This window comes from Capricornis sumatraensis, chromosome 2, assembly GCF_032405125.1.
Source record: "Capricornis sumatraensis isolate serow.1 chromosome 2, serow.2, whole genome shotgun sequence".
In the NCBI taxonomy this organism is placed as follows: Eukaryota; Metazoa; Chordata; class Mammalia; order Artiodactyla; family Bovidae; genus Capricornis; species Capricornis sumatraensis.
The window spans coordinates 152,497,864-152,515,253 of NC_091070.1; the positions used below are offsets into that span (position 1 = coordinate 152,497,864).

At 40.0% G+C, this 17,390-nt stretch overlaps 1 protein-coding gene across 1 annotated transcript in view; it reads left to right on the top strand.

The window, feature by feature from the left end:
- Positions 1 to 17,390, top strand: part of TGFBR3 (transforming growth factor beta receptor 3) — a 200,237-nt gene that overhangs the window by 12,568 nt on the left and 170,279 nt on the right. Inside the window, exon 2 of the mRNA XM_068963634.1 lies at positions 11,449 to 11,628. Coding sequence (XP_068819735.1) covers positions 11,541 to 11,628 — 88 coding nt within the window. The 5' untranslated portion in view covers positions 11,449 to 11,540. The remainder of the gene's footprint in view (positions 1 to 11,448; positions 11,629 to 17,390) is intronic.

The window sequence follows — 17,390 nt, forward strand, 5'->3', positions numbered from 1 at the left end:
AGTGTCTAGTACATGGTGGTTGTTTACTTGCTAAGGCACACCCAACTCTTTACGACCCCATGGACTGTAGCCCACCAGGCTTGTCTGTCCATGGCATTTCCCAGGCAAAAATACTGGAGTGGGTTGCCATTTCTTTCTCTGGGGGAGCTTTCCGACCCAGGGATTGAACTCATGTCTCCTGTGTCTCCTGCATTGGCATGTGAATTCTTTACCACTGAGCCACCAGGGAAACTCTCTGGTACATGGTGGTGGTGCTGCTAAGTTGCTTCAGTCGTGTCCGTCTCTGTGCGACCTCATGGACTGTAGCCCACCAGGCTCCTCTGTCCATGGGATTCTCCTGGCAAGAATACCGGAGTAGGTTGCCATGCCCTCTTCCAGTAGATCTTCCCAATCCAAGGATTGAACCTGCATCTCTTAGGTCTCCTGCATTGGCAGACGGATTCTTTACCACTAGTGCCATCTGGTACTTGGTAGGTGGTAATAAATAATGAATGAATGAAATAAAACTGCTGATTGAGCCTCGCCTCCATGGTTACAAAACAAAATAACTTCTCCCTTATGTCAAATCTAATCAGGCTGCCACTATCGGAAAGTGACTGTGTGGGGCTTGGTTGGTGTCCACAACAGACAAGCTCCTGTTTGGTGGTTAAGATCATAGGCTGTGGAATCAGACAGACCCGGGCTCAAATCCTGGTGCCAGGATTTACTAGCTTGGGGGTGGTTTAGCATCTTAAGCCCCACTTTTATTGCTATAAAATGAAGTTAAAGAAATCTGTCTCCTTGGGTTTTTGGGAGGTTGAAATGAGAAGTTGTGAAAAACAGAGTAGGTGCCCCATAGATGGGAACTGGGACATTTTGCGAGGTCCGAAGAAGGTGGCAGCGTGTTAGCCTCTAATAGGAAGGCGAATGTTGCAGAATCACATGAACGACCACAGAATAATTACAAAGCAGCCTGTGGACAAGTCTTGGCTGTGCTACTAACTAGCTGTGTATCAGTGGACCAGTCATTGAGACTTTTTAATTCTTGGTTTGCTAATCTGCAAAATTAAAGGGTTGGAGTAAATGTTATCTATTTCTAACATTCTGAGTTGGCTCTAAGTAGAGGATAACATGGAACAAATTATACACAAAATGTTAAGGAAACAGTGTTTACAGAGGGATGGGAGTAATCAGAAGTGACTTTTGAAATGAGGTGAGGAGAACAAGTAGAATTCATGGAGTTTGAAGAGTAGAATAAAAATGGCAATTTTGATGAAATAGGCAGATCTGACAAAATTCAGGTTTTGTGATTTCTTGCCTTGCTTATAAGATAATTTGTTTAAATATTTTTTGTTTATATAAGTTGTGTGTTAAAAAATGTAGTATTAATACTTTCTTTACACTTATATTGTCAAGTTGAATGTTTTTCTAGGATAATACTTCGCAGTTTTGTTGTCATTCCTGCTAGCTACTCCATGATCACGTGTTTCACATTTCCACAAGTGCATTTGAAGTCTCATTTTATAGGAAAGATTCAGCATTAGTTTTTAGCTCTTACAATGACAATTATAAGTAAGGTAGAGAATAAAATATTTTCTTGTTTAATCTCTTCATGTTAGAGATGAAAAAGTTAAAGCCCAGAATGAAGTGACTTGTCTGAGCTTGTAAAATGTGTTGATACCCAAATTCTTGCCTCTGCTGTTCCTTTGAGGCTGCCTGAGGTATAGAGTCTTTCTTAGATACAATTCTTAATAGTTAGAAAGTGAAAAAAAGTGTGAAAGTGTTAGTTGCTCACTCATGTTCGACTCTTTGCGACCCCCTGGACTGTAGCCTGCTAGACTCCTCAGTCCATGAAATACTCCAGGCAAGAATACTGGATGTGTAGCCATTCCCTTCTCCAGGGGATCTTCCCAACCCTGGGATCCAACTCAAGGCTCCTGCACTGCAGACAGATTCTTTTCCATCTGAGCCACCAGGGAAACCATTCATTTATTATTGAGAGATGTTCTGATAACTCACCGTCTTTTCATACTACTTTTAATTGTAATGTACAAGATAGTATTTTATACTTGAGATCCAGATGGTACCTTCACTGGTTGCCTTCTATATGCTAAGTGAGCCAGGGCAACTGTCATCCCTCTTTCTGAAATGAACAGATGAGTAGGAAAGCCACACCTGGAAGGAAGTAATTACATGGAGATTTACTTTGGGGGTGGACTGCACTATATTCTAGGTGTCCAAGTTTAATTTCAAGAGAATTAGAGGAGGCTTCCTTAAAGAAGTAATGCTTATACAGAGACCTAAAGTCTTGAAGATGTTAGAAATTGGCCATGTTAGGGGAACCATGGCGGGTCATTGAATTCCAATACAGTGAAGGTCACTTCTGGAAGCAAGGACTTGACCCTTTTGTAGAACTGAATTAAGGCGAGCGTGAATGGAGCATGCAGAGGATGAGGTGGGACTAAGTTGGCAACATCCAGCAACCATGCAAAGTGTTTTGGTCTTTATCCTGACAGCAGTGGGCAACCATCAAAGGGTTTTAATTCTTAATGTTTCACAAGCCTGGGTGGCTGAACCCTTTCTTTACCAAATAATATCAGTTGAGTGATCCAAATGTATCTGTTGAGGGATTATCCCCACCCAAGAGAAAGAATTTTATCTTGGAAGTTAGTGAGAGGAATAAAAAAACGTGCTTAATTGTGATTAGCACAATAGCCTTATTGCTGGAGTGTTTATCCTGAATTCATATATTTGCAGAATCCCTGCATATAAAGATGTGAATCAAATGTTTTGGTAAATTAATATATGTTGTACAAAATAGTCTGTTGGCGGTCTAGGAGATATAGCACTTTTAATTTATTTTTTGGCCATGCCACACAGCATGTGAAATGTTAGTTCCCTGACTAGTGATCAAACCCACTCCCCCTGCAGTGGAAGTGTGGAGTCTTAGCCCTTCAACTGCCAGAGAAGTCCCACCCCAAAGCTTTTTTAAATGACTTGGTGCAAGCTAGGACCTGAGAATATTCAGCTGTGCTGCTTTGGCTGGAATGATTGCCGCTTTGTGATTTAATAAAGCCTTTTGCTGATAGCTGTTTCTTCCCTCTAGGCATCTGGGTTAGTTTGGTGGCAGTGCCAGGCTGAGCTCTGAAGCCCCCTGGCTAAACCCCTGAAGCTAATTTGGGAATCATATGGTAGAACTGAGGAGGGCCATGCAGCCAGATCTTTGTAACTTATACAAGAGCTGTTGAGGCAGTAGCTTTACTGCCTTTTTGGAACGGCATTACAATATGATAACTGTCTTTAGGACTTTTGTATTAGGTTTGGAATCATTACTTTTTGGTGATGGAGGGAATTTCTGAAATTCTAGGTGACAAAGTCTAATCCCAAAATTAATATAAACTTTGATGTAAACTGCTGTTTATATTATACTGTGACTGGTAGTTTGCCTTTTTTTAAAGATGATGTATTTTAACTATAAAACTTCAATGACTATTATTTTTTTAAAACATACTGAATGGGAAAAAAATGTATTATGTGGGCCAGATATTGTTTTAGGTTATCATGCCCATATTCTGTCTCATATATTACAATCAAAATATCATTACTATTTTGCAGATGAGGGGGTGATGGAGGCTAAATGACTGGTCCAATGTAATACATCTGAGTAAGCCAGATTTGGAACCCCTAAGAATAGTTCTCTGTGAATTCTAGCTTAGAATTATAAGCAACTGAAATCTTTAGATGCAGAAATATTAAATGTGAAAGGTGGTTCTTGGAATACTGCAAGGGTGAGTTAAAAATATCAGTCCTAGTTTGTTTGAACTTGAACAAAACCTGGTCTTTTACAACCTTGTGCGATGTATCCAGGCCCACCCTCCTCTTTATGCTGTATTTTGCTTGGGCAGTGAGATCTCTTGTGCTTGGGATAGACAGAGGGCTCTTAAGGACTGACTGAAGGTCAGCCCCGAGGAAATTAAGGTTGCTGGGGCCAGAGATGTGTTGGTTACACTCTTAGCCAGGAATGAGGGTGGACCAGGCCCTGAAGGGGTAGAGGAGAACAGAACTCAGCTTCTCTGTACTTCTTGTGCCCTCTGTGCATCCTGCCTTCTTTTACTGAGTCTTCATGTAGAATTCCTACCTATAAGTATAGGTAGCTCAAGAGTGAAGTGAAAAGTAAAAGTGCTAGTTGCTCAGTTGTGTCCAACTCTTTAGGACCCCATGGACTATAGCCTACCAGGCTCCTCTCTCCATGGAATTCTCCAGGCAAGAATACTGGGTTGGATAGCCATTCCTTCTCCAGGAGATCTTCCTGACCCAGGGGTCGAACCTTTATCTCCTGCATTGGCAGGCAGGTTCTATACTGTCTGAACCACCAGGGAAGCCCAGGTAACTCAAGAGTGATCCTTCTTTTTTCCTTTCCACTGGTAGGCACAGAATATTGAGACTTTACTTAATCTTAGGCTTCAGGATAATAATTCCCTTTGGTAGAGACAGGCTGCTAATGATAAGTAATACAGCTTTTGTGCTGTTACTTGTACAATTTCACTTGATTCCTTGTTACCACACTGTGATGTAGGTAAGGTTAGTTTCAGTTCAGTTCAGTCGTTCAGCCATGTCTGACTCTTTGTGACCCCATGGACTGTAGCATGCCAGACTTCCCTGTCCATCACCAACTCCTGGAACTTGCTTAAACTCATGTCCATTGAGTCAGTGATGCCATCCAACCATCTCATCTTCTGTTATCCCCTTCTCTTCCTGCCTTCAATCTTTCCCAGCATCAGGGTTTTTTCCAGTGAGTCAGTTCTTCGCATCAGGTGGCCAAAGTATTGCAGTTTCAGCTTCAGCATCAGTCCTTCCAATGAATATTCAGGACAGATTTCCTTTAGGATTGATTGGTTTGATCTCCTTGCAGTCCAAGGGACTCTTAAGAGTCTTTTCCAATGCCACAGTTCAAAAGCATCATTTCTTCAGCACTCAGCTTTCTTTAGTTTATTTTCTTACAAATCAAGAAACTGAGGTTCCATTCTAATTTAAACCACCTATCTTGTCTGACTGCTGTCTGAGTTTTAACTGATCATCTTAGCACTCTGGGCTCCTTTGGTGTGTTCCCCACATGGTACCCAGAAAAGTCTTTATTTATTTTTAATTAAAAATTTTCAGTTTTATTGAGATATAATTCACACGTAACATTGCATAAAATACAACATAATGATTTGTATATTGCAAAATGATTACCATAGTAAGTTTAGTTAACATCCATTACCTCACATAGTTAACAGATTTTTAATACTTGTGTTAACTTTTAAGATTGATTCTTACCGACTTGCAAATGTACAGTACAGTATTGTTAACTACAGTCATCATGTACATGCTATCCCCAGAACTTATTTAGATAACTGGAAGTTTGTACCTTTTGTCTACATTCACCCATTTCCTCTACTGTTTACTCCCGCTTTTGGCAATACCAATCTGGTCTCTGTTCCTAAGAGTTCAGTTTTTTAGATATCACAGATAAGTGAGCTCATATAGTATTTGTCTTTCTCTGACTTACTTCACTTAGCATATTGACTACGAGATCTATCAGTTTTGTTGCAAATGGCAGGATTTCCTTCTTTTGTGGCTGAGTAATATTCCATTATAGACACACCACCTTTTCTTTATCCAGTCATCCATCAGTGGACATGTAGTTTGTTTCCATGTCTTGGCTACTGCAAATAATGCTGCAGTGAACATGGGGTTGCAGATATCTCTTTTGCAGTGGTTTAACTTCCTTTAGGTATAAAGCCAGAAGTGGATCATATGGTAGTTCTGTTTTTAGTTTTCTGAGAAACCTCCAGCTGTTTTCCACATGGGCTTCCCTGGTAGCTCAGTGGTAAAGAGTCTACTAGCAATGTAGGAGATGTAGGAGACCCCCTGCAATGCAGGAGATGCAGGTTGAATCCCTGGGTCAGGAAGATCCCCTGGAGAAGGAAATGGCAACCCACTCCAGTGTTCTTGCTGGGAAAATTCCATGGCCAGAGGAGCCTGGCGGACTATAGTCCATTGGCTTGCAAAGAGTTGGACACAACTGAGCAGCTAAACCACCCGCATAGTGTTTTCCACATTGCCCGTACCAGGGAAACTTTAAAAACCTACTGGGATCATGCCGCGCTTTCCTGCTTAAACTCTTTCTTGAACCTGTTCCTTCCCCTTTCTATTGACTCTGCAGCCAAGCTCCCTTCAGCATCAGTGACTTGTAATAGTTCCTTTATCTGTAATGTTATCCTTCACCAGAGCTTGTAAATCTTTACTTATCCTTCAAGCGGTGATACTTTTTTAAAGAGCTCTTAGCATAGCCTATAATTACATTTTCTGGTGATTATTTGCTGGTTATCCCACCACACTTTAAGTCTATGAGGGCAAAATGGGAATATATAATGTGGCCATTATATTCCCATTCCCTGGCATGGAATAAGCAATAAAGATTTACTGAAGGGAGAAATGAGGCTCAGGAAATTAAATTCTTGCCTAATGTAGCAGATGGTGTTACCTTTACTAGAATATAAGCACCACGAAGGCAGGATTTTTGGCTCCTTTTTTCCCTGCTATATCTTTGATATCTTTAAGAGTGCCCAGCTCCTCATAGTAAATATTGAATATTGATTATACTTGGATGCAATTCCAAAGATTTCTTATCCACATCCAGCACTTTCCCCCTCTTTGTGCCAAGTCTGTCTGAAAATGGGGATTTGGGATTAGCCAGTTTCTCTGTGTTGTAGAGAAATGGGAGAGTTGCTGCTGTGACTCAGTAAGGTGGTTTTGCTGTCTCTGTGTACAGGTCTTAAAGGGCATCCAAATGTCATCAAACAATAGTATCTGTTCTGTATCCTATACACCCCTTTTTTCAGGCTGCCAAGCTATATATTGATGTCATCCATCCTGCCTTTTTTCTAAATCCCCTGAATAACATTTTGAATATCCATCAGAGCAGTTCTTCTACCAGCTTTTATTTAACCATTTGCAGACTTAACAGTATACCTTTCTCCAAAAAATTCACTTAAATGGCAAACTAGAAACATTTTAATGATCTGCTAGAAAACCTTTTTCATGCTGAAGGACCAGAAAATCAGGTGTTATTTACTATTTGGGTTTAGGGAATAGGTCATTTTTTATTCCACTCAATATACACATCTTTAAGATCTTCACATTTGTTGAATATTTTCCATATTGGAGGCTGAATAGTCATAGTGTTAAGATATGACAATGCAAAGCTTTGTGTTTATCTTCAAAGAACTTGAGTCATATAGCATCACCAAGGATTGTTTATTTATTATGACCACCACCACAGTCCTGAAGTCAAGTCTTAGTTTGTGATCAGTAATGATTTGTGCAAAGTGCACGTGTCAACATGGAGGTACCGATGTCTGATGGCAGCTATGGCAGGCTTCCCTCTCTCTTGGAGAAAACATTCTGTTTCCAGAGATTGAGCACTGAGGGAGAGAAAACGGTTACTAGTTTGTGGCAACTGACCTGGAACTTCAAGATAGAGTGCTGTCATGGGAAGACCCTGTTTCTAGTCTTGACTCTGCCTTATTGTTAATATTTTGGTCAAGTGCTGGTCTTGGAGATTGGGCTTCTCTTCATCCATGAATTCTGTTGAGCTCGTCTAAGTTTAAAAGCTATTCATGTTATCTTTAGCAGGCTAATTCTTTTAATTGAGAAATTGATTGGGTGGAAGCTAATTGTAGGTTCCAATTTTGAATAATCTCATGTTCTTAGCCACTGTGTTAGGTATCTAAGGGGCAGTTAGTAACCTTTTTGCTGGCTGTTAGCTTATTGCCAAGCATTGTTTCACCACGTTTTCCCTCTAAGATAGAGCAAGGTTTGCGCTTAAAAAAATTCCTGATCAACCCAGGGAATACCAATAGTTCCCAGTCAATTCCTTTTGAATATTTGTTCAAAAAACCATGATGTATTTCAGGACTCATTTGGGTAGGGGTTTTCAGCTTATCCTGGTCTTTCCCTGTGAACTCGTTGTATCACTAGAGAATGTGGGGCAATGCACTAAGTTAAATGACCTTAGAAATAGACTCAGGGAAAATTAGAAGAATTAGTATCACATTCATTTTTAAAAAACTCCATTAAGGTCTCACTCAGAATTATTTTTTGTTCATTTGTGGATACTATAAGTTTTGGTACCCTTTGAATGGAATACATTACTTTGAAATGTGGGCAAAATGACTGTTTCACAGTATCTTTCAAATTGTTCTTTTAAGATTTTGAGCACCCTATTTATATATCTAAAGAAAGCTATTTGTTCTTAAAGTCCAAAGAGATACAGAGAGGTCAGGAAACCAGGGTGGTTGAGTCCCTGATCTGTGCAGATGGAGTGTGATATAACCTCAGAGAAAGAAAAGAATTGGGAATTCCCTAGTTTTGTTCCAGATCTGTGACTTTTTCGAAGCTTTTGATCATCCTGTGTTCTCCTAGTTAGGGAACTGATCCCCAGGTTGTGTGTTCAGCTGCTGATATGTGCAAGTCGTGGCCAAAACTGGAGTTCCAATGAATGGAATGACACACTTCCCTTTTTATTCTCCTCTGCCTTAGGATTCTGTCACCACATTGGGAAGATTAGACAAAAACTCTCTGCAGTTTATTTTCTCTTTTGAACAAGTTACATTGTGGAGGTACTTTTAAGCTAAAAGAAGAAAAGCTCCTTCTTTGTTTGAAGCAGCAGTGTGTAAGTTTCAACTTGTCTTGGACTTCCTCAGAGATGTTTTAAGATCCGGTGTAAACTTGCTGTGGTTTGCCTTTGGGCATCAAACTGTTTAGCTTGGCTCTATTATATCTGTAATTGCTGCGTTTTAATAATTACCCAATATTCTTGTCAGCAATTTGCAGTCTATATTTTTTTAATAGAGCCGTTTGCCTTTCTCTCCCAGGTTCATTCAGACTTGGTTTAAGCCCTGGATTAATGTGCACAGCCCCACAGACCCTCTGCAGCTGAAGGCAGGGGGTGACACAAGTGTATTAAATATTCCTACAAGCCTCGTGCTGGTTATGTAGTTTGTGTGCACCATAAAAACCCTCTGGGAAGTCATCTTCTGAGATCTCCTTATACGGTTTTGCTTTATAAAAGTTGCCTTTTTAGTATTTGTTGAAATAACATGTTCTTCTAGAGTTTTCCTTATCCATCCATTCAGGAAATCTAATTTTTTGAAGGGAAAAAAATAGGGACAAATTCTCTTTGCTGTCATTGATTTTTTTTTTTCTTTTGGGTCATTGATTTTTAAGGTAACCGAGGAGACTTCCATTACATCTGAGGTGATGCGGAATTATGGTGGCAATCACTTTAAGCAGTGATTGGAAACAATTTTATGGTGTCCAGAGTTATGTCTATAATTTAGTCAGTTTTTGAGATAAGACCATTGTGCCACCAATGAACTGTGCCTCAATTTGCTTGATACCTTTGTTTTCTTAGCGATCTGCTCTTTAGCTTATCTCCTTTTGGTGTCCATTGTAATGTTTATTTTGCAGTAAGCAAAAAGTTAAACTGATTTTTCAGTAGCTAAAAATTATGTAAATAGCTATACCCTAATTTTTCTGCTTTCTTGGTATAAATATACCTCAAAGGGAATGGACCAATAATGATAATAATAGCTAACATTTGTTCATTGCTTATTATGAGCTAGGCACTGTTCTAAACAATGTATCTATGTTAACTCATTTAATCCTCACAATAGTTTGGAGGATAGTTTCATCCATGCAGAGTGTCCAGGTCAACATCACTCATTTGGGAGGTGGCAGAGTGGATTCACACCTATGCAGACCCTTTACTGCTACTCTAATCTGTATTTTACTCATACTAGGTTTCTAAAACTATTTTCCTACCAAGATTGGACCACAGTGCCTCCTGCATACATAATAGTTTAGTTTTAAAGCATATATAAAAATTATCTTTGAAATTCGAACTTTATTGTTATTGCTGGGTAGGTAATACTTGTAAACCCAAAAGGGAGTTCACTGAAAAGGTTTCCGCCCTCTCCTACCACTGTACCCCAATCACCCTGTTTCCTTCCTTCTCCAAGGCTGTTAGTATTGCTACTACAGAGATGCATTTAAAATATCTTTCTCTTCACACTTGATGCAGTGAATTAAAACCATTTAATTCGAGCTTGTTTTGCCATTGTTTTTATGTATTTGTACTGTGTCTGCAAGTGCCCGAACTAGCTTTGTGTCTGAAGGTAGCATGCTGTTTCTGGGGATGCATTTTTCTGGTTCTGGGTAACAGGGCTGCGGTCTCTAGCTGTTTGAGGTGGATCCTAGAAACTTGTGATCCTGCCTGTCCGAAGCTTAGATCAGGCAGAGTCATCATAGTTTTATCCAGTTGTCAGATAATTTTTATTCCTGACACCAGGAATCATGTCCTTACGCAACACCTGGAGCATAGTAGGTGCTCAATAAATGTTTGTTGAATTGCAGCTTCTATGGGTTGTTCCAGACTCAGGGAGATAAGGTTGGAAAATTTATCAATACGTTGCAGTGTCTAAATGAGGTAATTTTTAGGGTCATTGGAGGATATTCCAGTTAATCCCACCTTCACAAAACTTGTCATTTCAAGGCTCTAGATAGGAAAAGTTTTTAAAAAGCCTCTTGGATCCTCTAGTCAAGTAACCAGATAGTCTCAGATGGAGTTGAGAGACAAGTTTTCACATGTTAAAATGTTGGCAAACAGTTGAAATAAGAATTTTGCTTTTTAATGGTTCCTTATGTTTTCAGATTGATTCTAGATTAATGTTTTAATTTGATCTTTATGATAGGTCTGTCACTATAACATTAGACTGAGTTCTTTTAAAAAACTTTTATTGAACTCTAATTGATTTATAATTTTGTGTTAAATTCTGCTATATAGCAAAGTGATTTGGTTATACACATATATATTCTTTTTCACATTCTTTTCCAGTATGCTTTATCATAGGATGTTGATAAAAAAATAAAAATATAAAATATAAAAATTTATAAAATAAAAATTAAAAAATATAAAAATATATTTTTATATATGCTTTATATAAGATATTTTTGTTTATCTATGCTATATATAATGGTTTGCATCTTAGATTGAGTTCTAATCAGAGTTGATCTTTTTTTTTTTGCTGAAGTTCACTTATTAAGTGTCATTGATTAGTGTTCCAACATGACTGATGATGTTATAAGTGCACCTTGATTTTATTCTATACTCTTGAAACTTTACTATAAAACCAAAGATTTAAAACATCAAAGCAAACATGTATTTGCAAAAGTATTCGCTGTAAAAATCTTTATTTGGTAATTACTGCTCCCCCCTCCCCCCCAGTTTGCTTGAGGGCCGTCTAGTCATCTTTTAGGGTAAATTTCTTATACTTTTTAGGAATTCTTCATTTTACTTTAATATGTACTTATGAACAGAAATTCCTACATTAAGTTTTCTTCTTAAAATGTGTATTTTTACAGGCAATTTGAAAATTGGAAAGAAAGATTTTAAAGCCACTTTTGATTTGCACCGATTGTCTATAATCTGAAGAACTACAGGCTGAGGTGACTGAATGGGACACACTTTTGGAGAAATAAAAATGACTTCTCATTGTGTGATTGTCATGTTTGCCTTAATGAGTTCCTGCTTAGCAACTGCAGGTAAGTAGCATAATACAAATTGCATGTTCATTATGTTCTTTTGGATATATTTTTCTTCAGTCTAGAAAAATTTAGAATATGTGATGTTTATGCAAAGCTTGAGTATTTACATTCTTCAGGGAATAAAATACTTGACTCCTCTACAGATACATAATGTGTTTGCCTATATTATATCTTACTACACTGCTAAGCTGCTAAGTTGCTTCAGTCGTGTCCGACTCTGTGCGACCCCATAGACGGTAGCTCACCAGGCTCCCCTGTCCCTGGGATTCTCTGGGTTGCCCTTTCCTTCTCCAATGCAGGAAAGTGAAAAGTGAAAATGAAGTCGCTCAGTCGTGTCCAACCCTTAGCGACCCCATGGACTGGACCCCACCAGGTTCCTCCATCCATGGGATTTTCCAGGCAGGAGTACTGGAGTGAGGTGCCATTGCCTTCTCCGTTAGTGCTAGATATTCGAACATTGGTGACGCAGATACTAACTAACCTTCAGTGTGGAGATGGCTAGAGAACAAATATATTGTTTAAACCCACTCAAGTTTGTTACATGCAGAGATTACATTTACTTTCTTGTCCTAAGTAAGAATTTCAAGAAAGCCCTGTGGTTCTTTATTGTAAAATAAATAGATCTTTTGTATAGAGGTGACACTGCTAGCACAGGCTACTTGGGAAACGTTTAATTTTGCCTATTTCAGGTATTTTTAGGATGTAATTTTTTAAAAACTACAGAGGGGATTCCCTAGCAGTCCAGCAATTAGGACTCTGTAATTTCATTGCTGAGGGCCTGGGTTGGGGACCTGGGATCCCACAAGTTACGTGGTGTGGTCAGAAACAAAACAAAATAGAAAAATTAAAAAGTACCGAAATATACTGTGCTTCCTAGAGGCCATCAGAATGTGAGATTGTAGATGAGAAGAAGCAAATGGTTTGGTTGGAATACCGTTCCTTAAATAAGAGTATCAGATCCCTCACATCAACATCTTAGTGTAGGTATCAGGGTTACTTAACAAATTTAGAAACTTAATTTGCTCTATTTTGTTATAATTTGCTTTGTGTCTCCTTTGTAATGAGCTATATTAGAGCTAATTTGTTGGGCCAGTTCTGAAAACTGGCTGGCCTTAAGACACACATTGACTTAAAAAATGATTAGCTTCTTGGTTTTGACTGTTGACTTGCACATACAGACGACATACTGCTGCTGCTGCTAAGTCGCTTCAGTCGTGTCCAACTCTGTGCGACCCTAGAGATGGCATGAGTGATAATAATAAGCATGCACTGAGTGTGCTACAATTATAGATTAACAATGAATAAGGATATTCTTAGTTTATGAGCTCACTTAGTCACAACTCTGCTATTCACCTCTGTGGTGTACTGAAGAAGCTGGACCACCATTAAGGCTTCAGTTGACTCGGATGAGGAGTCATATGTAGGCAGACTGAGTGGAAGTCACTTTGCAAAACTTGGTTTATGAGATTGGAAAGCAGAAAGAATGCCCCCCTTGTTGCGAATATCTTGAGGGAAAGTGTTTTTGAATGCTGGTGTGTGAATTTGAACTGCCCATTCTCTCTGCCAGCAGTTTCACTTTGTCTCATGATTGAAAAGTTATTTGCCTTTTAGCTGGTACATTAAAAGTGATCTTAATTAAAATCTCATTAAAAAGTAGGAGGAAAAAAAAGAGAGAAATACCTTCTGCTTCTGTTAGGCCCATACCATTTCTGTTCTTTATTGTGCCCATCTTTGCATGAAATGTTCCCTTGGTATCTCTCATTTTCTTGAAGAGATCTCTAGTCTCTCCCATTCTATTGTTTTCCTCTATTTCTTTGCACTGATCACTGAGGAAGGCTTTCTTATCTCTCCTTGCTATTCCTTGGAACTCTGCATTCAGATGGGTATATCTTTTCTTTTCCCCTTTGCTTTTGGCTTCTCTTCTTTTCACAGCTATTTGTAAGGCCTCCTCAGAGAAACATTTTGCCTTGTTGCATTTCTTTTTCTTGGGGATGGTCTTGATCACTTCTTCCCGTACAGTGTCATGAACCTCCATCCATAGTTCTTCAGGCACTCTGTCTACCAGATCTAGTCCCTTAAATCTATTTCTCACTTCCACTGTATAATCATTAGGGATTTGGTTTAGGTCATAGCTGAATGGTCTAGTGGTTTTCCCAACTTTCTTCAATTTAAGTCTGAATTTGGGAATAAGAAGTCCATGATCTGAGTCACAGTCAGCTCCTGGTCTTGTTTTTGTTGACTGTATAGAGCTTCTCCATCTTTGGCTGCAAAGAATATAATCACTCTGATTTTGATATTGACCATTTGGTGATGTCCATGAGTAGAGTCTTCTCTTGTGTTGTTGGAAGAGGGTGTTTGCTATGACCAGTGTGTTCTCTTGGCAAAACTCTTATTAGCCTTTGCCCTGCTTCATTCTGTACCCAAGGCTGAATTTGCCTGTTACTCCAGGTATTTCTTGACTTTCTACTTTTGCACTCCAGTCCCCTATAATGAAAAGGATATCTTTTTTTGGTGTTAGTTCTAGAAGGTCTTGTAGGGCTTCATAGAACTGTTCAGCTTCTTCAGCATTACTAGTCGGGGCATAGACATGGGTTACCGTGATACTGAATGGTTTGCAGAGACGGAGCACTTAGGGATATACAAAGAGATGTAAGATTCATCCTTCTTTTGAGTTGCTTGTACTTTAGTTAGGCATAGAGAATATAACCATGTAACAAAATAATCAATGCATGGTGAGTAAAAGCCAGATGACCTCAGAGGGGTCAGAAGGGTGGGTTAGAGCAGCCAGGGAAGGCTCTGTAGAAGTCTATGTCGTGAGCTATGTTTTGAAGACCAGGATGACTTAAGAAGGGGGAAGGCACTGAGGGTGAGCAGAGGAGGAGAACAGTGGCACTTAGGTGTCTGATGTTGTTTTTTTCTGTCTGTTTTTGCCTTCAGCATATGGGATCTTACTTCTCTGATCAGAGATCAAACCTGCTCCCTTTGCAATAAACGTGTGGAGTCTTACCATTAGACTGCCAGGAAGGCTCTTGATGTTGTTTGAAGGAACAGATGACCCAGACAGCTGCTTGGGGATGTAGAGGATGTCTGTTTAGAAGGAAGGATGGGGGTGGATTATAGAGAACCTTAAATGTCAGAACAAAGCTGTGGATTTCATTCTGAGGTTTGGATTCTCTCTTCTTCCATCCCCCTGTAGTCAAAAGCATGCATTGTCAAATCTTAGAATTCAAACTGCAGCCTTAGAAAGTAAGGCTAAGAATGTGGCCTCCTTGGCCACAAAGGCCACAGTGCCTGGCACGTAGGCTGACATTTAGCTCAGGCTTGCTCTCTGCCAGCTAATTTTGTCTTTATGAAAGAACACTGTGACGTGGTATTAGTATTATTATCGTCATCTGCATTTTTCGTCACAAGAAAACTGAGACTCAGTAACTAATAAGTGGCAGAGTGAGGACTTGAATCCTGGCGGTCTGGCTGTAGAATCCAGCCCATCCACCAGTCCACTAGAGCCTCTATGTAGGAGACCCTCAGTGTGGAATGGATGAACCTCTTCACTTGATCGGTTCAATACCAGATGAGTAGCCACCAATGAGGCATCCTGGAACCAGGTTAAACCCCCTTGTTCTTAGGGGAGACGTATGTAAGTCAGCAGAGTGAAAGGACCCTCATGTAACGAGCCTTCTTTGTTTGTATTCTTATTCCGCGGTCACGGCTGTGAAGCTCTGTTATAGAGTTCTTGCCAGCAGACATGGTGAAGGCTTCCTTTAGCTATGTAGCCAGGGAGGAGACAAGCACAGCACAGCACATAAAATGAGCCCGAGCTGGAATAGTAGATGCCTGCGTGTGGGCCTTCACTGAAAGCCTTCCTTCTCTGCTTGTGGCTGAGGGTGAAGGAAGCAAGCCACATCCCGGTGTTAGTGGTTGCTTTGACAAAACTCGCACTTTTCCTTCCCTCCCTTGTTCCTTGGTTATTGTACAGCATTGTGTGGAGGGAGGGCCATGGGCTTGAACAAGAGCTTTGTAGGGACCCTAATGCCACCTGATTAGAAATTACCTTAGGCTTTTATCATCAATTTTATCTTATCTTCCATCCTAGAATGTATCTGAAGAAAATGGAAAGTTAAAAAATGCAAATGCTTGCTCCTGTGGGCTTAAGCTTCACTAAGTTTTCACTTTAAAAACTGTTCCACTACACATCTTTAAAAAATATTAACTGCTGCCTCCGTGGCTGGCCAGCGTTAGGTAGGGCTGTGTTCCCAGAAGCCTTGGTAACGAGAAAAAGAGGCATGCAGGGAGAACTCAGGGAAATCGGTTTGGGAGAAGGAGATGGACTTGTCTGTGTTTTACTGGTCCCTTGTGTCAGGACAAAGGGGTGCTGTTGAGGGGAGCTCTGTAGAGACGTTGCTGGCCTCTGTGCCAGTGGAGTGTGGAGGGGTTGGCTATGTTCCTCATTCTGCAGTTGCCATTTGGTGCCCTTGCCCGTGACCCAAACACATATTTCTGTTGAGCAGACACATTTCTTTTCATCTTTGTTGGATGTACCTGGAATTCCAGGTATAGTCCACAGGAGAATAGTGATGTTTTTAGTTGGAGCTATTTTCCTGCTAAGAAAGCTTTGAACTCTTTGGGTTCATAGGACAGCAAGCAGAGGTATTAATACTAGTTGGTTAATACTTGGTTTGGAATGGACAAGCAGACAGCCTTGGGTGGAGGCTAAACGTAATAATATCACTTTATTTTTATTGTTTTCAAATGCTTTCATGCCTGGTGTTTCATTTGATTCTCATAGCAGTCCCTGGGTGGGCAGGGTTGTTTTTTCATTTATGGAATGAGAGTAAGCAGTTTGAGAGCAAGTAATTAGTTTAGAAAGCTGGTCTGCCTCTTGACTGAACCTGAACCCAGCACACTTCTGCAGACAGACTGCACCGATGAGTCAGTGTGATTTTCCTGCAGCATGCCCCTCAGCACCTCTTGAAACCATGATGCCAGGCGCTCTGCTGGGTACTCTGCACCAGTCAGTTCATTTAATCTTTACAGAAACCCAGTGAAGTAGGTGTTCGTCATTATCACTGTTTTTATAATTATTACTACTGCCACCACTCCTACCACTGTTATTATAATACTAATTTTACAAATAATGAAACTGAGGCTTAAGGAAGAAAAATGTCATATATAATGAGAGTTAATTTTTAGAAAGTTGAAATGGTCCTTTGTGTCATAATAGTCATATGACAATTAAGTGTGGCAGCATGGCAGTAGACACAGAGTTCATGTTCTTTCCGTTGTGCTGCCCAAAGGGAACTGGCACTCTTTCTCTTGGGCTTGAGATCAATGGCCTGAGGACCGCAGAGGTGGTTCTGCCACAGTTTTCCCTTCTCTGCCGACTGAGGGCTCAGCAGCTGTAACTCATAACGGCAGGAGGGTAGGGGGGGTGCCAATGGGGGCTGCCACCAGGGAAAGTACACATAGGAGGAATAGACTTGAAGGTTCAAAACAAATTCAGAAAGATCTCTTGCTAACCCCTAAGTCTTTGGACAAAGCTAGTTGATTTGGTCAGTGATTATTATAGTTTTCAGGTGGTTATTATAACTACTTTTGTGTTTAATTCTACTTGTGGATACATAGGGAAAAGATACTGTCAGTTGTGATGCCAGCTATCACCAGGGTGCCAGTTTTCTATTTATTTTAAGGAGCAAAGAACTATTATTAAAAGACGCAGAGTGAATAGAATGGCCTGCATTTTAGGTAGTGATCCCTCTGGA